General features: G+C 29.6%; 2 protein-coding genes across 2 annotated transcripts; both read right to left on the bottom strand.

Annotated features, from left to right (window-relative positions):
• Positions 1 to 840: 840 nt before the first annotated feature.
• Positions 841 to 6,221, bottom strand: LOC102611511 (amino acid permease 2). Its single transcript, XM_006464851.4, has 7 exons — positions 6,096 to 6,221; positions 2,899 to 3,013; positions 2,587 to 2,820; positions 2,387 to 2,480; positions 2,058 to 2,272; positions 1,836 to 1,975; positions 841 to 1,713 (listed from the first exon to the last, which is right to left on the bottom strand). Exons 1-7 carry the CDS (start codon positions 6,099 to 6,101, stop codon positions 1,060 to 1,062), a joined length of 1,458 nt encoding a protein of 485 aa, XP_006464914.1. The 5' UTR covers positions 6,102 to 6,221; the 3' UTR covers positions 841 to 1,059.
• Positions 6,222 to 11,054: 4,833 nt separating this feature from the next.
• Positions 11,055 to 12,779, bottom strand: LOC102627875 (dirigent protein 23). Its single transcript, XM_006464909.4, has one exon. It carries the CDS (start codon positions 12,624 to 12,626, stop codon positions 11,994 to 11,996), a length of 633 nt encoding a protein of 210 aa, XP_006464972.2. The 5' UTR covers positions 12,627 to 12,779; the 3' UTR covers positions 11,055 to 11,993.
• Between the last annotated feature and the right edge of the window lie 8,118 nt (positions 12,780 to 20,897).

The raw sequence follows: 20,897 nt of genomic DNA, 5'->3' as shown, positions 1-20,897 counted from the left end.
CGTGGGCATATGACGTAATTGATATTAATTATAAACTTCTTGTATGGCTGTGACTGCGTGGCTTGCGAAAATTATATTCAACTTCGAAAAAGATCATCTTACAAGTTATTTATTAATCATGAATGCTGCGTAGCTGCTGAATGTGATTTCTGAAAGTTATTCAAATTTTTTTCCCCCATGAATAAGGAGTTACAAGCTATTGTTGCTTACTCTGATTCATATTTAGTTTACGTTTCACAATATGATACTGAGACTTTAAAGTTACATGAGTTGTTGGTGCAAAGTATATGAGGTTTGTTTATTTTATTTTATTTTTCTAATTGTAAGATTTAGGAGAAATTTTTCACCCACAAAATACAAATCCTTATTATTATTATTACTCCAACTAGGGTGACCATAGTCACAAATCATTATTCACGGTCAACCGCGAGCTAAAGTGCATATGGATGTTTGAAAAGGGAATTTGATATTTTTTCCACTACAGATTTTTAGTTTTATCAGTTATTTCCTAACATTTTCATAATACTTCATTACCTTCTTGATGGCAAAAATTTAACAAAAGAAGAGTGAATTCCAAAAACTGTAAAATTGTAATGCTGATATATTTTATTTTTCACTTAGCTATGCAGTAAAATCAACTTACTTCAAAAGCAGAATTTAAAGAGATACCAAACTTTGATTTGGAAGTTGTGCAACAAAACCATGTCTTTAATTAAGGAAGCACAAATAACACAGGTTGAAATCACTAATACATCAATTAGGATGTCGTGAAATTTCAATAAGATTGCACAGGTGATTGCCATTTTGACGTAGAGGCTGGTTTGTTATTTAAAGAAAATCTGAGAAGAACTGGAGATTCATATATTGCAACCCAACAAGCATAATTTACAAAGTTTTTCCTCTTTATGATTCTTAAACAACTGTTACAGTTACCAATTACATTGATGAAACAACACAAAGAAAAAGAAACTAGAAATGAACCACACCAAACCACACGAGGGTTATTCTACAAGCATTGTGCTGAATCAAATCAATCTTTTTTTTTTGCTTTCCACTGAATCAGTAGGTAGTCTTGAATGGCGTGTAAGCCTTAACATCATTCACGACACCAACTATTGAACCAGCACCAGCTATAATTGACAATACAAGGCAAGCCATGCTCAGCATTTGCAAACACATCCATCTTGTGCTCCACTTTGTTATCTTCTTCTGTGCAATATACATCTCCACTGGAAAATAGACAGTTAAAGGCCAAAACCCAAGTGCCCCAAGAATCCCCACAACGTCGTTGAAGAAAGGAAGCAACATAGATATCACAGTGGTCAAGATCACGAAACAACTTCTCCAAACCAATCTAAACAGGTTAAGCTTATATGGGAGTAAGCCTGGAACTGGGATCTTGAATTCCTTGCTGAGGAAGTAACTATCAGGCCAGCTTTCTGCTACTTGTTTCTCAACAAAGGCGAAAATAGGCTGGCAAAATACTTGATATGCTCCAACAAGATGGACTACAATGGCAGAATTAGCAATATCTAGAAGCCAAAACGGGTTGTAGAAGCCGAAACCAGTGAGGAGATTTCCAGGTGCAAAGTCACCAAAAGCAGCATAGCCCATGCAGCCACAAAGCATGTAGAAAGCAGTTGTTACCGCAATGCTTAACTTCGCTGCCTTCTTCATTGTCTTTGATTCCGCTGGTGGGGATTTGAGTGTGTCCTATACACACACACACACACACACACACACACACAGAAATATATATCAAACTAAATTGTTAAAAGAAGATTATTTCAAGATTCAAATTTTCCGATGTGTTATAAGAGAAAAGTATTTTTCACCTGAATTTCGATAAGGATGACTGAATATGAATATGCAAAGGCTATATCACCAAGAGCTTGAAAACTTCTCCAAATCTTTTGTGTTTGAGTTACAGTTCCAATGCTTATTCCAGTCAAACTTCCCTTAAAAGCACCATTTGCTGATGATATATAAGAGAACAAAATTAAAAGCTAGACTCAGTAAAACCAAGAATTAAGTTGTTTCTGAAGCAGATTTCAGACCTGCAACTTGGACAATGCCAAGGGCAAGACCAATGGCAGAGTAGGTAAAAGACATGACAGCAGCCACAATCGAGAGCCACCAAATTTGATCAAAATCCGGGATTTGAGAAAGAAAAATTTCCATGACACCAAACAAGATCATGTATGGATTGCTTGACATATGGCACGGATTATTTCCTCCACTCTCATGGAAACAATTAGATCTTTTGATCGCCCTGTTAATTTAAAACAAATCAAACCAAACCAACCAAAGATAGCCACATTATTTTTAACTTGAATTAAGTCTAAAATGGCAAAGAAGCTTGTAATCAGAAAGTTGTCACACTGACATCATACTAATAGACGCTGCAATAGTGTATCCAATGGCAATACCAAAAAGATTCAAGTACTGAATCAACCCACAAGCCTTCACTTTAGCTCCACCTGATCAAAAATAGATAACAAGTTACGTAAAGACGTGCATCATGCATATATGTAATTCAAAGTAGTGAAAAGATATATATATATATATATATATATGTCTATGTACCAAGAATGGAGCGAACAGCATCCATGTAAGTGTAGTTTCGTTTGCCGGAAACGGGGTCGGCGGTGCGGTAGCAGTCAGTGAGAAGAGAAGAAGTGTAGTAAGTGAGAAAGGAGAACAAGAACATGACAGCAGGGCCAGCAACCCAGCCAAGCTGAGCAATGGCCCATGCTAAAGATAGAACCCCGGAGCCAATCACAGCTGTTATTATGTGAGCACTTGCAGTCCACACGGTCCCTAATTAAATTAAATTAGCAAGGTGAAATAAAACAGGGGAAGCAAAGCAGAGGAAACAGGGCAAGGAAATGAGGGTACCTGTTCTATTGAGACGGCCGTCGTCGTCGAAGCATTTGGAACCGTTTTGAGAAGGAACGTCAATGGAGACGTCGAAGACTTGGTGGTGATTCGTGGCAGCAATGTTATCACCCATCTTGGCAGAAAAAAAAAATGAGAAGATGAAATGAATGATAAAGAATTTTTGGAAAAAGAAGTAACTGTTTAAGTTTACTTATTAGTCTACCTAACAATAAACAAACCCACACACACACACACACACACAAAAGCTGAGAAAGAGAGGAGATATAAAGGGAAAGAGAGGGAGGGAACGAATGTATTTAAAGATTGTGAAGAATATAAATAGACGGAGAGCCATGCCCTTAAAAAGCACTTTTTGTATTTAAAAACCAACAAGCACTTAATAATTATATGTGAGTAGTCTTGGCGATATTGGTATGGGACAGGAAGTGCTTTTAGTCAGTCAACTCTCTGACCCTTCTCCCTAATTGGCTTGTTGAGGAGGGTCATGTAAATGAAATGAAGTTTTTATGAGTGCCACTAAACCAAGTGCAAGTGTACAATGCGTCTTCGTCTGTGCCTTTCTTCTCTTGCTTGGTAACTCAATAATTGCTCGAGTTTTCACTCTTCTCAAGCTAACTCTGCATAACAAGGTAAAAGCACTTCAATAATTGTTTTTCCTAGGGTCAGTTTCTCTTTTTGCCCCCATCCAAATTTTCAGTACTTCTAATTAACGTACCCATACTAACGAAACTTTTACATTATTCCCCACCCCTCCCTACGTGTGACCTTTTACATTATTGCCCAACCTTCCCCTTCCCTTGATTCATGTCTTTGGTTTTGCCCTAAGTAACTCAACAAAAGCTTCAGGTCTTTTTAAGAGAGTAAAGAATAAATAAATATAAAGACAAAACCATCTTTATATTATGGGTAAATGTTTGTTTAGTTCTTATAGTCTAATTCACGAGCCTGTTTAGTCTCAATATTTAAAAAATATCTCAAGATGTCCTATTTTTAAGTATTTTACGTTCCTACCCTCATTTTTTCTTTCATTTTATAATTATACCCTTACAATAATATTCTTAGGGATATTAATGAAAAGGAAAAAATGTTAATTTATCATATCAGCCTTAAAAATAAAATAAATATAAATATAAATTTTTATGTTATTATTTTACTATTAGGATTAATTCGTAAATTGAATTTTTATATACAATTTTAAGTAAGATTGTTGTGAGGATATTAAACATTGCTTTAAATTGGCTAATATTAATTTATTTATAAATAATTATTAGAAATACTATTTCTTTCATACTGATATTTATTGGTTAATTTGATAATAAATAATTATTAACTAATTTACTAATTAATTTTTTTAGATAAATAAATTAATGTCAAGAATATTGTTGCTTATGTATTATTGTAAAAGTAATAAAAAAGTAAGAGTAAGAATATAACATATTTAATAACAAGGTATATTAAGGTGTTTTTTAAAATATAAAAATTAAATAAGCATTTAAGTCAAAACACAGGGACTAAAACGTATATTATACAAGTGGACTTTCCGAAATGCTCGCATATTAGTACAGTAAATATAGTCACACGCTTTATTATGTGATCCACTGGAGAATATAGATTCAGCTATGAGACCATAAGAAAGACTTGAATAGAGGTGAGAAATTTCACTCATTAAATATTAATCTTTACCTTCTTATATATAATTCGAATTCAAATGATTGTATTGCAAAATACATGCACAATCAGTCGATCCATGACGAGAGGGGGAACTTAGTTTTCCATCGAAAGTAATGACATAAAAATAGTACTAGATTTCATTTAGTCGTATTAGATCCATATTTAAATAAGGGTTTGTTTTCATTTGACTACTTTAAAAATTATAATATAAGAAATAACTACTAGAAGTATTATAATCTATTATTTTGTTATTATATCTTTACAAAATCTATAATTTTACTATATTTCTAATCATTAGTTGACAAGTTAGTTGACTAATAAATAATAATTTTATGCTTGAAACTTTAAATTTGTGTCCGATTGATACATTTTGTAAATTTGTTTTAATCTTGAAACGTTAATTTCTCATTTACATTGATATAATTTTGAACTGAATATTTTAGGCAGATTTTTTTAGGCTACTATTATATATTTATAGCTTGATTTGTAAAATTTAAATTTTTATAATTATTGATAGTAATTTTTTAATATGTGTGATTTTAAATGTGGAACCCTCAAAAAATTCGTTTGGGTTTCTTTAATTATTAAAACCTACTACAAGCTGATTTTTTTATAAAAAAATAAAAATTTATAGTGGGCTGTGGGCAAGTTTATTAAATTAAATTTTTTGCTGGTCCCAATTTAGTAATGACAAATCCGTAGCGGGTGGTACCCATTGCAATTCCTAGATGTCTAAGGACTTTAATATTGGGATTCATGTAACACTATATATATAGTCTGAGAGATTGCCAGCTTCCTCTCTATTGAAATTAGTATATAGCATTTACATCCCCATTATTTTTATAATATCCAAAAACCCCCTAGCACTAGAAATTTGAAGGAAAAGAGGGGTAAAGAAAAATATTTAAAAATAACAAACAGGAAAAGAATAATATTTTATAATTATTTTTTATTTGCACTTAAATATATATTTTTTCTTTTCAGTACCTAATTTTTTTGTTTTAATTTTAATTTATATGATTTATTTAATTTGTAATAATATGAATAAAAGTGCATTTGAAAATAAAGATAATACTCTAAAATTATATGTCGGGGATTATTGGCTATTATAAAAACAATAAGAGGGTAAGTGGTATATATTGATTTCAATATAGAAGAAACTACCAAACACTCTTACATTATCTAGTTAGGTAAGAAAAATAAATAATAAATAATGACCATTGATTCGATTATCAGCACTCAAGAAAAAATCAATTCCCTACTGAATCCTAATTTGTTATTAATATATGGATACTCCCAAAGAAATGGGCTTTTAGAAAGAAAAAAAAAAAAACCCCACATCAGCAAGATCTCAATTTTGCATGAGCAGCATTCACAAGTGCTAACAAACAAAATGCAATGCAATTATGTACGAAAGTAGGATAAAAGAAAGAGCCAAACTAACCATTTTGGCCGTTTAATTGAATTATTTTTTCTTGAACAGAATTAATTAACATAAGTGCATGAGAGCAGAAGCTTCTTACCTGCATTATTATTTTGTCCGTTCTTCTCCCGCAAACCTCTAAGAAAGTGATATAATACAAAGAGAGAGAGATGGGTTGATAGAACTAATTGCTGCAATTTCTTTGGTTAGTCCAATCAAGTCTATATAATAACCAGAAAGTGAAAGCTCCATGACGATCCCATATAAGGTCGTAATTGTTTTTTAAAATTAATTATTTGATCATTAAAGGCAGCTTTTGTTTTGCTTTCACACGTGTACTGCCTCTTCTCCATCCTTATTGAATGAGTGGAATTTATGCTTCCGCCTCCTCCATAGCTTTTGGATTCCTTTACATAATTATTTGGATGGTTAATTTTAAGCCGTTCAAGAGAATAATAAACAATGTATCATGATGATTTTGGTGGCTTTGGCTTTTGCTTGATTTAAATATAAACAAAGTCATCGCTAAATGTGGTTGGTCCCCTATTGGAAAGATTTAACGTATATATTTCATCATATAATTGAAGATAATAACTTTATTTAATAAACTCACGAAGCTATTATAAATGAAATGAAGTTTTAAAAGAAGATACAAATACTAATATGCGAATATAATAGCTTCACAAAATTACATTATATAAAGTTTACTTTTTTTGCTTCCCTTCCAATTGCAGTATACTGTAAGTAAAAGTTTATAGAATTTGCACACTTAATACAAGGTAAATACTGCATAAATACTCGTTTTGTTCTTATATTTTAATTTAAGAGTCCATTTAGTTCCTATATTTTTAAAAATATCTTAAGACGCCAATACTGTTATACATACATACATACATACATACATACATACATACATACATATATATATATATATATATATATATATTACGTTCCTATCCTTAATTTATTTTTTTACAATATTTCCCTTACAACAATATTCTTAGAATATTAATGAAAAGAAATAAATGTTAATTAATCAAATTATCCTTAAAGATAAAATAAAAATTAATGTAAATTTTCCAAATTAAATTTTTATATACAATTATAAGTAAGATTATTGCAAGGATGTTAAACATTACTTTAAGTTGGCTGATATTAATTTATTTATAAGTAATTATTAGCAAGATTGTTATAAAGATACAAAACAATAGTAGTTTTTTCATGCTGATATTTATAGTTAGTTTGCTAATATTAGTTAATTTACTCATTAACTGTTTTTATAAATAAATAAATAAATGTAATATTGTTGTTAGGGTATTATTATAAAAGTAAAGAAAAAGTAGGGTAAGAATGTAACATATTTAATAATAGGGATATATTAAGGTATTTTTCAAAATATATGAACTAAACGAGCACTTAAATCAAAATATTGGAACTAAACGAGCATTTACCCCTTAATACCTAGAGTATTTACAGAAGCACTACTTTTTAATGTTTTTTATGCTAAAATATCTCCTAGGCAAAGAGCACGCAAGCAATAATTAAGATTTATATATATGTTCAGGGAAAATGCCACTCACATTCCCAAAATTTGCTTAAATGGTCATGCAGATCTTTTTAGTTTTAGAAGTCATATTAACCCTATTTTACTATTATCCCATGTAATTATTGTCAAAACTTTTAAAATAAATAGAACTAGACTAAGATTAAAAAAAAAGTAATAAATAAAATAGCATATAAAAACTAGTAAAATACTAAATTAAATATACTTAATAAAATAACATATATATTTTGCAAATTATTTTTAAAATTAAGCTATTATCAATATGTCCAGACAAATTTTATTAACATTCAAATCCATTAATCTATAAATTCACTTTAAAATTTATACTAATAGAGACATGATATACAAAATATTATAAATAAAAAAATAATATAGAATCTGTAAGTTATTTTTAATATTATTAATCAATGAAACATATTTTATTAATAATAAAACAAATATGATAGATTACTAATGTTAAAATTGTTAAGTCAATTATTTATAGAGTTGGCATCTTATGGCAAGTCTAATTAAATTGGAATTTTATTTATTGCATATCTTGTAATAGGAATTAATTTATTAATTCCCTAATTTAGTGAGATTCCAATTTATTAGGAATATTTGTTTCCTAATTTAATTAGATGTCTAATTTAGCAAGTCAATTTATGATAAGATTCTATAATTGATGCATGAGATCTATTTATAGTAAGAAGTTAATTCAAACAGAAGGTTTATTAAATGCTCTAGATATTTCTTAGGAGACAAGCAAGGCAAGATGATCAGATTTATTCCTATTTAGATTCATATTTATTATAAGAGGAAAAAAACTTTTATTTGGAAAGAATCCAAGTCTTTTAAGACTTCTAATTCTTGTGAAACCCTAGTGTCTATTTAAAGAAAGGTATTTTACAATTGAAGGTGCGCAACACAGTGTATAAAACAGAAAAGCAAAATTCGGCCACCTCCTTAGAGAATCCGGATTTGGCGCATAATATTGTGTTGATTTGTTTTCTTATCTTCTTTCATCTCTGTAGTTTGTGTGGATCTTGGAGCGCTAGACATTGAAGAATTGAAAAATTGCTATTGATCACTTTACAAAGTGCCTTAAGGATCGTGGATCAAGAGAGGTAGCAATTATTCAAGAGAAGCAGATTCAGTCTAAGGTTGAGAACTGTATGGTGATAAATTGTAAGTGAGAGTCTTAAGTTTGGTAAATTCATAGGTTGTAACATCTCAATTTCGTGAATTGCTTTTCATCTGGGCATGGCCTCGTAGATGTAGAATTGATTAATCTGAACTACGTAAAAATCTCCGTGTCATTTAATTTCTGTAATTTATTGTATTTTTAGAAAATTAATATTTTTGATGTGGACAAACAGTAACCATAAACAGTAACTATAGACAGTAACGGTGAACAATGGTGAACAATATTTTCAAAAATTAATTAAGTTGTTAATTCTAGAGTTTTAATTGCCTACATCTATTTGCAATAGATCTAAATTCCTTTCAAAAATAATTTTTTTGATATTCAAAATAATTTTCAAAATCTATGTTAAATTTTTTATATTAGATTATTTAAAGTCAATCTTGTTATAATTAAAGGATATAACCCAAGGATGTTTGTAGCTTCTTTCAGTATCTTTATAAAATCAAAGAGTATAAAATATAAGTTTTACTCTATTTTATTCACTATTTGAGTATAATATATACTTTCTTAAGCATTTGGGCATAGCTTAGCACGTTTTACAGTCACCAAATTTGAGGAATAATATGGGGGATAAATTGTTTTTTTTTTCCTTTACATCCGTTCAAACTATTGTTTTGGAAAAAATACACCTATACTCTCAAAGTTTTGAGAAATAATCATGTAGTTCCCCAAATTTTCAATAAGGAGACCAAAACTTCCTTTAACTATAATACCCTTAGTAAATAGAAACTAAAAAAATTGCCATTTAAAGTTTTTAATAAACATAAATAAAATTTAAATAGATTAATTTATCTGGTAGACTAATAATATTAGAATATTTTTAATATATAAAATAATTTTAAAATGTAAGTTATTATATTTATTTTAATAATATATTTAATTTCATTATAAAAAATTTAATTAAAATTTTGGGTTAAATAGATTTTACAATTAATGAAATATATTTCATGTATTAATAATATTAAAATTATTTTATATAATATTAAAAATAATTTAAATTTTTATATATCATTTTAATATTATGTTTCTATTTGTTGTAAAATTTAGTTTAATATAATATAATATAATATAAGATTTGTTGTAAAGTATTAAAATATTTTTTTAAATATTGAAATTATTTTAAAATGTATATATTGTTACATTTATTTTAAATATTATATTTCTACTTATTATAAAATAATAGAGTCAATTCTTTTAAGTTAATAGAGCCAAAGGGTACTTGAGTGAAAAAAAAAGGTCTTGGTGCCCCTTATTGAAATAAAGGGGTTTATATGACTATTTTTCTAAATCTCCGGGACGTAGGAGTTATTTTTCCTTTTTTTTTAAAACGAACTTCATTAAAGTATTTTTAAAAATATTTTGTATAGATATACAATAAGATTGGTTCAGTACGGAGTTTAAAACATATTGATACGATATTGTCTTGTGTGAGTGTGTGTATACATATACATATATATGTGTGCGTATTAAAACAAAAATAAATCTAGTTAATAATAAAAATTGATTTTTTGTTCAAATTTTATTAAAGCTATTAAAGTTATTAAACTATTTAAATACATCTAGTAAATCAGCTTCTCTTTGGTTTGAGAGCGGTCGCTCTAACTCGTTTCGGATAATTGTCTCCTGTAAGGCTCATTTTTCTGAATCTCTCAACTTAATTTGCCCAGGTTTTACTACTTACAGTAACGATAGGAGTGTTTTCATCCTTGGCCTATGCTGGTCTTTTTAGAGATTCTTTGGGATATTTTCTTGGGGGGTTTTTTGATGCCATTAGGAATTCAATCTGCCTTTTTTGCTGAGTTACTTGCTGTGATCGGGGCGGAGCTCGAGGTTCAATTCTGCAGGGCCAAATTAAAACATTTCAAAACTGATTATAGGATTCTTTTTTTTTTTTTTTTCAATTGGATAGGTTGTAACATGTAAAAGTTTCATTTTCGTAGTATAAAATTTCTTTTCCCTGTTAGAAAAAGATAATAAAGTTTAAACAAGACAAGGTATACAAAAATCAACCAAAAAATAGGCTATTGTTTCTATCAAAGGAAAGATAAAAGAATTTGTTAAAAATAAATTAATAATTGTAAAGGTCTAAGCTGTTATTAGAATTAATGTGCGTGGGATCTGTTAGTGAATAAAATATTACTAGCATAAATTCAGATTATTATTTATAATTTAAATAGATAAATTTTGGGTGATAAGGTTAGTATGCAGGAGATTAAAATGAAGACAGGTGTAGTTTGGCTAGCTTGACACCTATATTAGAGACCCACAAAATTATCTATAAAAGCGGCAAGATTATGACAGTAAGAGGAGGAAGGAAAGAAAAAGGCAAATGGGGAATATAGAAGCAGAGCAAGAAAGAAGAAAGCAGAGCAAGTAGGAAGACAAGCAAGCAGCCATAAACAAGTCAAAAAGCCAAGAAGACATAAAGAAACCGAAGATAAGCTGAAACAGAGAGTACTAGCAGCAGCAAACACAAAGAACAGCAGCTTATTTGTTTGTGACAACAGGATCATATAACTTAAATAACATTTTTCTCTGAAGTTTAAATATTGTGAAAGAAAATGCAGCCCTGCAGGGGTCAAAATAAAAATTTTACACTTATGATATTATCATATTTTATAGAGAAAATTCATTGATTCTATAAAAGTCTGCAAGTGCTGTAGCACCCTCTAGTTTGGATGGGGCTCGGCCCCTTGTTGTGATGATGGTGTGAAGAAGTTCATGTATGTGGCTGGTTGCATATATTGGATTGAAAGTGATTGATTTTTGCTCACTAGTTTACATTTGAGGAATAATAGGTTTCAACCTCCGTCGTCTCTCCTTTATCGGTGGCATAATTATTTTTAGCTTAAATCTTCCATGCAAGTTAGGTTTTCTCATGTGCTCGGAGAAGATAATTCTACTGCCGATGCTTTGGCGAATTTTGGACGAATTATTCTAATCTTTTTGGTTAGATGCGTTTCCTCATTCAATCGCTTCTATTCTTTCGAAAGATGCTGTTGGATTTCCATATTATAGATTCTGATAATTCTTTTTGTAACTGGCTTGTTGCATTCATGTTTAGTTTTTTAGCTAGTTTGGCTAGTTGCTTTTTTTTTTTTTAATCAGGAAAAAATTTTCAATCTGGGAATCTTGAACTTACAATGTCGTAAATAAATCAGTTTACAAATTTGGTAATTTCGTGAAAAAGAGAGTTTATGACATTGTGAATCGAATCCCCAACTAGAGGATGGCCCCACCTTCTCAGTTTAGTGAACAACTGTAACATTGTATCTAACAATGGCGTCGCCAGTTTTAAAATCCATCCGATGGGTCTGAGCAATTGCATATCCGCGAGCCAATCGGAAAAAGCCAGTGCCGCCAACAATCGGCATCTCGCGGACAGGATTCATCGCCCTGTTGTTGCCAAGAAGGCTGATGCTGCTTCTATTGTAAGGACCATCAACGAACACAAAGCTCATGGACATGATGAGGCTTAGTTGATCCTGACAAGCCGACCCATAAAGCCCTTGAGCACGTCCAACAAGTTTTGATTGAGGATCTGGGGTTTCTGTCAACGGATCATCCGCCATCATCACGATGCCGAAAAGAGTTGGTGATTTGTCAGTGTCAATGGCTTGAGCAATCCTCACAGCACTTGGGTTTTTGCCACTGAGTGTGTCGTGAAAGTAGAATTGCAGGTTTGTTGTCGTCTCTTTTGCGGATTCAAGCCTTGTAGCCCAAGTCACTGTTTGTATTGCTGCTGCAGCCACCAGTCTACTAATGAGCAATGAAACAACCGCTGATAACTTTGCCATAGCTCTAAGACAAGACCTGAAATTAAAATGAAGAGAATAGAAAGCACTTTTGCAGGTAAAGAAGAAAGATGATCCGAGAGTCATTTAAAGGGTTTGCAAAGTGTCGTGATCAATGAATATTCAAAGACTATTTAACTAAAATTTGGGAAGTGGGAAGAATTTTTTGTTTGGCTAGTTGCTTGCATTCTTGTAGTGTTATGCATTTCATGAGGGATAAGATTCATTATGTCACATGACTATTATGACACATGACTAGGTATCCATTTTATTTTTAATTATTAAATTCCCCTGTAGTGTCGAGGTCGGCAAAAAAAAAATAATTAAAAAAAGCCTCCCTTTAGTTTTTTATATTGGAGAAATACTAGATACATTAAAGGTAATACAACTAATTAACGCATATATGACATGCGTATTTAGATTTGATAGAAGCCCACTTGTGTGATAGCTTTTCAAAATAAATGCACACATATCATAAGCTCATAGTATGATTTACATATTATATGATTAACACGATATTTCTAATGTATTCTAGAATTTCTCCTCATACTGAAGCACGTAACTAAATTGAATTAGCTTACCTAATAGTATAATTATGATACATTTAAGGGTAAATTTCCTCCTAACCCCTTATTAAATTGACATACTTCAATTTATCCACAAAAAGTATGAAAACTTCAATTTACCCCCCAAATACCGTTATGTTTAATAGTTGACCGACATTGACTTATAAAAATATGAAAATGCCCCTAATCCGAACCAACTAACTTTGTTACTGTTCAATTTGACTGATGTTAGGGCCAAGGACATTTTTGTATTTTTAAGTCAACGTCGGTCAACTATTAAAAATAATAATATTTTGGAGATTAATTAAAATTTTCATACTTTTAGTGAAGTGAATTGAAGATTGCCATTTTAACTGAGGGTAGGATGAAATTTACCTAATATCTAAATATAATTTAAGAAGTTGAAGCTCTGCTTTCTCGGGTTGCGCCTTGGTTGGTTGTTTCAGGCATGTGGACTGACTTCTCTAAAAAATAAAAGTACAATAAAAATTACTTGATGATTTTTTTTTTGGTAGCAAACAATAAATTATTTATAGTAATTATTATAATGTAATTAGAGTTAGGAAATAATCACAAGATTGTGTTTATGTAAAAATATGACACAAGCTGCTTTTTATAGCAACCTCATATAAGCTTTTAAAAAATGGGAGAAAATCGTAAAATAAATAGACTTTTAAAATTTTTAAGAGTTAGTTTGAGATTTTGGTGGCTGATTTCCGCTGTGTAGATAAAATAAGTTGTTATTTAACCATGTAGCTTAATATTTGGTAAACTGTGTTGATACAGTGAAATAAGTTAATTTTGGCATTTTAACGATAATCTCAAGACGAACCTAAGAATAGTTTAGGATTGAGGTTAAAATGCTATAAGCAATTTATTCTATAAGTTTTCACAAAAATAGTGTTCGGTAAGCTCTTTAAAAGTTGCTTATTTTATAAGTTTGTCCAATTTGACAACATTTTTAAAAGCAAGTAAAGAGTTGCTTTTTATAAGTAACTTATTAAACATGATAATGTTCAGGATCACACCATTTGAGTACTAACTTGAGTCATAATACTATGTGTCACCTATTTATTGAATGATAGTTGATAAAATTACTTAACCATCATCCAATGGATGAATGCCACATCAGTTGGGATTCAAATTGAGACTTTGATATTAAGATGCCTAGCATTGCTCGATTAAATAAGCCACCATATAAATTTCCTATTATAACCTTAATATTTTAACAAAACAACAATCATATCTTATTATTTCCACAATACCTAATGTATAAATAAAAGGTAATTTAAACTTATATTTATTATGGTCATTATATAATAAATCACACTTTAATAATAAAATTTACCGAACACATATACTCTGCTTTTCAAACTCTTAGTAGCTTATTTTATTGGCACAATAGAAGTTACTTATTTCATCAGCCATCATAATTCCAAACTAAGTCTTGCATTTAATTGGGAAAGAAAGTTAGGGAATTGTATCCTTTATATACCTTAAAAATCCCAAAATAAGTATTATAAGCTAACTTACTAGATTTAAGTATAAGGCTTGTTTTTATAATTTAAATTCAACGTTGAGCTAACCTTTTTCCTAATATTTTAAAAATATAAAATTGTGGTTATTAGATTAAGAATATAAAATTAATTAAATCTTAATCGCATATTGTTATACTTGCACATATAACCAAAATTATGAAGAGTTGATAATAGATCAGCTCAGTACTGTATCCAAATTCATTTTTCATTGTACATGATGGACACTGCATCGTTAATTCACTTACCAAACATGTGTACTAGATTAATTGAAAAATAGTTTATTAAACGGGCACCCAATGAAATTATTCGTAAAGTTGATTATTTGTATGAAACTATTAACCTATTAATCTTTGGGAATCTAATGCAACTCTAGACAAATCCTGACTACCATACATTGTCTTAAAATATTGTGAGATGAAAATCTTATCTCCACATCAAGCCAAACAAATTAATCATTAAATTTTCTTTGATAATTAGTAATGCCACTTACCCACTATCTTTTAAAATGTTATTAAGAATGTTCAAGTTGCAGTGCCAAACGTGCTGCTGCGTCTAATCCAATCCCATGCTTGTTTGTTTCTCTATAACATATCCAATCAATGTACATCCAATTCATTATATATATATATATTGGGTAATTTTCTGGTTTAAAATTTTAAAGTACAGGAAAGTTTAAGAAATTTTTAAAACCGCACGGTTTTAAAGGTTTACAGTTTTAAAATTTTTAAAACCATACGGTTTAAAAATTTTTCCAAATTTTCTCACACATTAAAATTTTGAAACATATATATATATATATATAAGGCTGACGATTTAATAATATAATAGTACAATCATACTACACTATTAAAGCATATGTGTTAATAGCTTTCTCAAATTTTAGTATATGTATAAATACTGATTTGATATGAGATCCTTGATTTTATTAAAGCCCAAAAAACTATTAAACTATGCATACATGTTGCCAAAAAACAAGCAATTTAGTTTTGGCTTTCCACTAAGCCGTGGTAATAAAATTAAGGGAAGTTATCATTACACCACTTTTCGTTTGCCTTATATTCATCCAACCACCACAAATTCTAACATGTTCTCTGCAACACATTTCTTTTGAAATTTGTATCAATTAGCCACTTTTGCACTAACACCGTTAAATAGTTTAAACAAAATGATAATTTTATCCCTAAATAAATTAAAAGATCATTTTATCTCGTAAAAGTTTTGAAAATAAAAAAATTATAATTATAAAAATACCCCCACATTTAATAAAGAAATAAATCCAAAAATTAGAATTTTTATTTTTAATAAAAATTATTTTGATAAAAAATTATAATTAGAATTTTGGGATTTATTTTTTAATAAATAAATTCAATTATTTTAATAAAATTTTGTAAAATTATAATTTTTTAATAAAAATAATTATTAAAATTTTATAAAATCTAAATTTAATAAAAATCAACTGAACACCTTTATTTTGGATTTATTTTTAAATTTAGGATATTTTTATAATTATAATTTTTTATTTTTCAAATTTTTATAAGATAAAATGGTCTTTTAATTTATTTAGGGATAAAATTATCATTTCGTTTAAATTATTTAACGGTGTTAGTACAAAAGTGACTAATTAATACAAATTTAAAAAAAAAATGATGTAGAGAATATATTAAAATTTTATAATAGTTAAATGAACATAATGTAAAAGAAATACGGTGCAATGATTATTTTCTTAAAATTAATTTCAACTGTCCTGGCAAGTAGTAGCATGTACTTTTTAGCTAGATTTCCACTTACGTTCTTAATTTATTTTGAAGGAAAATCCCATCATATCATCTAAGAATATGTCAGAGCATTGAAAAAGCTATGCAAATCTTTCAAAGCCATTTTTAGATCTTTTTATATATATTATATAATAATATTGTCCTTCTCACGACTTAGCGCCCTAACATTCACAACTTTTCAACCAAATGAATCATTGAAAATCTTGTTATCACTTGCTTGCTTAGTTTTAAGTTGATTTAAGTTAGTTGTTTGTGAAGATTATGTATATCCCACTTAGGCCACTGGTTCAAAGATTTTTCAAATATGATAAGTACATGATCAATATTATATTGACAAATCTTTTTTTTTAATTACATAAGACTATTGTTCGGATTACAATTCATTATATGAAATTATTACTGATATTTATAATTGGACAATTACTGATGGATGCCTACTCTACTCGCATTTTGTAAAGGAGAATATTGCCTCTACTCTATTATTTACCCTCTTTAATATCCCAGAGATGCATGTTCTACTCACATTTCATAACGGACCCTCTCTAATATTCGAAAGACGCCTACTTTAATCACGTTTGGTAAGGGACTCACTCTAATATTCGAGAGACGTCTACTTCAATCACCTTTTAATATTTGAGGGACGTCTACTCCAATTACCTTCTAATATTTGAGGGACATCTACTCCAATTACCCTTTAATATTTGAAAGAGAGAAAGATTTTCCATTCTCTAATAGTCGAGGGACGCCTACTCCACTCATATTTCATAAAGGAGAAGACAACATCCACTCAATTATTTATTTATCCTCTTTAATATTCGAGGGACGCCTTTCATTTCATAAAGGAGAAATTTTACCCTCGTAAGGGAGAGAACAACCTCTACTCAATTATTTATTTACCCTCTTTAATATTTGAGGGACGTCTACTCCACTCACATTTTGTTTTGTAACGGATAAAGATTTTACCATCTTTAATATTTGAGGGACGTCTATTCTTCTCATAAGAAGAAATATTTTACCCTCTTTAATATTCGAGAGACGCCTACTCCACTCACATTTTATAAAGGAGAAGACAACCTCCACTTAACTATTTATTCACCCTCTCTAATATTCGAGGGACACCTTTCATTTCGTAAGGGAGAAAGATTTTACTCTCGTAAAGGAGAAGACAGCCTCCACTCAAGGAAGAAAGATTTTACCCTCTCCAATATTTAAGAACCTCGTACTTCACTCACATTTTGTAAGGGAGAAGACAACCTCCACCCAATTATTTATTCTCTCATTATTTACCCTCTCTAATATTCTAAAGACACCTACTCCACTCACATTTCATATTTATCCTCTCTAATGTTCGAGGAATGCTTACTCCATTCGCATTTCATAAGGGAGAAGACTGCTTCCACTCAGTTTTTTTATAGTGGTTTGGATTGTGAGAGCAAGTGTTCTCGCCCTAGACCAAAGGCCTATTGGTATACAGCCAAGTTGTTAGATAGCCTTTGTTAAGCTTAAGCATGTTTAGAATTGAGGTTAGGCAGTTGTATAAAGTTATAGTACTAAAATATTTAGTAAACACTAGTTGTTGTAGGTTAAAAATTAAATTGATTTGATTTTATACTTGGATGACTAAAAATCTATTATATCTTCTAATTTTGTCAAAATTAATATTTAAAAATTATATTTACAACACTCTATTAACTTTTATTTTATAGTTATAACTTGCTGTTTTTTTCCACAATATCTACATTTTAAAAGTTACAACACTTCAATGTCAAATAGCAATTTATATTTGAAAAATATTACTATCTATTAAAAAGTATGGATAAAAAATGGGTTGGATTGGACTAGGGTTAGCATTGTTTACTTAATCCAAGCATAGAAAAGTCTGCTGTTATGCGGTTGGGCATTTTTCTAAACTTGTTTTTTTTTTTGGAAAATAAATTTTTAATGGTTTAAATTTTTTTAAAAAAAATTATCTTTAGTGGCCTTTTGTATTAGGCCTTGATATCTCTTAGTTATAAATGGGTACATTCAAAATTAAAATAGAAATTTAAATTTATAACCTAGCCTAAAAGTTTTAAGGTAGGGACCAGTCAAGGACTTTTTTGTTGTCCTTAATTTATTAAAAGAAATCTATGCAGTTGGTTACTTTTTGAAGTACATGAAATGTGATAAAGATTCTCTCTTGATCTGAGCTCTCATGAGTTTTTTAAGATTTTGTGCCACGTGTCTTTAAGTGATAGTGTATTGATATTATTTAACTTCTTCATTTTCTGTATTTATTAACTACCAGATTAGGAGAGTATCTTTATCCTATGAAATGGTAATAGTTTGTATTGTGTACCCACCTACCTATAAGTTATTTATTATTAATAATATAATATTTTTAGTAACGTGATCATAGATCCCTCGCACTTATGTGTGCAAAATTCCAATACTAAACTTATTGAATACTCGTACATAATTATTCTTAAGGGTAGACGTCCTTTTTTTTTTAAATATAGATTTTAAATTTTACAGTATTTTAAATTGATAGAAAAATCATTTAAAAACATTGTACAAAATTTTGACAATATTTGCACTAGAGAAAGACTCTACTCGCACTTACTAAAGTTTAATGATGGTTAAAATTTATGCTTGCTTTGATGCTACAATATTCTCACATTTTTTTGGGAATTGATAATATTCATGCATTATTAGAATACTCCGCATTAGATGCTAAAGTTTCAATGAATCTACGATTGAAATCCTCAAACTAGACAATATAAGATGCAAGCTCTATTAAAATGTGCTTATTGTAGATAAAACTGATTGATTGAGGGAATATCATTGTTGGGTATTGAAGAATGCATATTTATAAAGAGTAAAATCATTATTTTGTACTATGTCTCACTAACATTTTTACTTTTATGTATTTGAATCCTTTAAATTTTAATTGTGTGTTTGGTTATAATTTAAATATTTTATGTATTTCAAGGGTATTTTAGTTATCTCACGATTAATAAAAAGTCAAACAACAAAACAAATAGCTTTTTTGAGTTTAAAAAAGCTAAAAACCTTAGGAATGACATAAATGGCAAAATTATAATTTTAAGATTTTGGTGGGCCCGGTTGATGTGGCATTGACCAACTGACATGGTATTGACCGATATTGTGATAGCATCTTATTGGATTAAAAATACTAATGTTGCATTGACATATGTTATGTTGCATTGTCCGATGATATGGCAGCACATATTGGACCAAAAGATTGGCTTTTGTGTTAATTGATAATGTGTCAGCATATTAGTGGACTGAAATAATTACGTATGATAATTGCACATACACGGAATGATAGTCCTGATGATGTGTTCAATCCAATTAGAACTTGTCACATGGTGCAATCCTGAACGTCTAAATTATTTTCATCTAACAGTTATAATTTATCCATTGTATCTATAAAAAAAAAGGGACTCCCCCTCCTAATTCAACAGCTCTGAATCTAAATTTGAACTCCATTTTGTCTAAATCTTACTGTATCTTATATTTTTCTATGTATATTTATAAAATTACCATTTTACTCCTAATTCAAAATGAGCGGCTAATTTAATTTCAAGCTTGAGTTGAAGGTAAAGCCTCAACATGATCCACAGGCTTAATTTGTTAAGTTTACTTTTCTCTTTCTCTCATTTATTTGGGTTGTTTTGACTCATCATTGACAGACAATATTAATCTTGTCTAAAGTTTGCATAGTATACCAGCTCCTTAGTGTAAGATCATTACTGTTTGGCACAATGAGCACTTTACATTATATTTATTAGTGAAAAACTCACCTCTAGCATTTGTGGTTCGTCTTGATTCAGTGTTGACAGAGAATTCATCTAAATTATTTAGTGGACAGTAATGCCACATTGCCGACAGTAGGATTATTATTATCTGGCTCAACGCGTTCTTGATATCACATTTAATAAAAGATTATTTTTCCCTGGCGCAATAAGTGTTTGATACTATATTTACTAAAATGAAGGTTATGAGGAGTGAAATACCCTCTCATAAATTAATTGGAAATAAAAATGAATATTATACTCATGGTGAAAAGTTGGGTGTGAATCCAAATATTCAAGCACTTCATTTATATTGTTTTATCTTTAATTTATTCCTATCATTTTATTTTAAATTTTAAGGTAAATAAATCACATCCAACCAACTCATATACAAACTTGAAAAATTAACCTTACATACGATTAAATATATCTCCTCTTGGAACTGACACTCGTCACTGTTAATCTATATTACAATAAATTAATGCACTTGTGAGTACAATAAGATTTGCATAACACTTACCTATGCAGCAGATCACATGGGCTGAGTGTTGGAGAATGTTCCACATATTTGGACCCGTACACAATTCTAACAATGCTATCAAGAATGTGTATAATTATGCTTCAGTGCCTTTGTATTTAAAAGTAGGAAAGTACTTCTGTATTCATGGACATTAATTTCAAA

The sequence above is a fragment of the Citrus sinensis genome, chromosome 7, assembly GCF_022201045.2.
Source record: "Citrus sinensis cultivar Valencia sweet orange chromosome 7, DVS_A1.0, whole genome shotgun sequence".
NCBI classification, from domain to species: domain Eukaryota; kingdom Viridiplantae; phylum Streptophyta; class Magnoliopsida; order Sapindales; family Rutaceae; genus Citrus; species Citrus sinensis.
The sequence above is the reverse complement of the archived record's forward strand: the minus strand, read 5'-3'. Positions and strand labels throughout refer to the sequence as shown.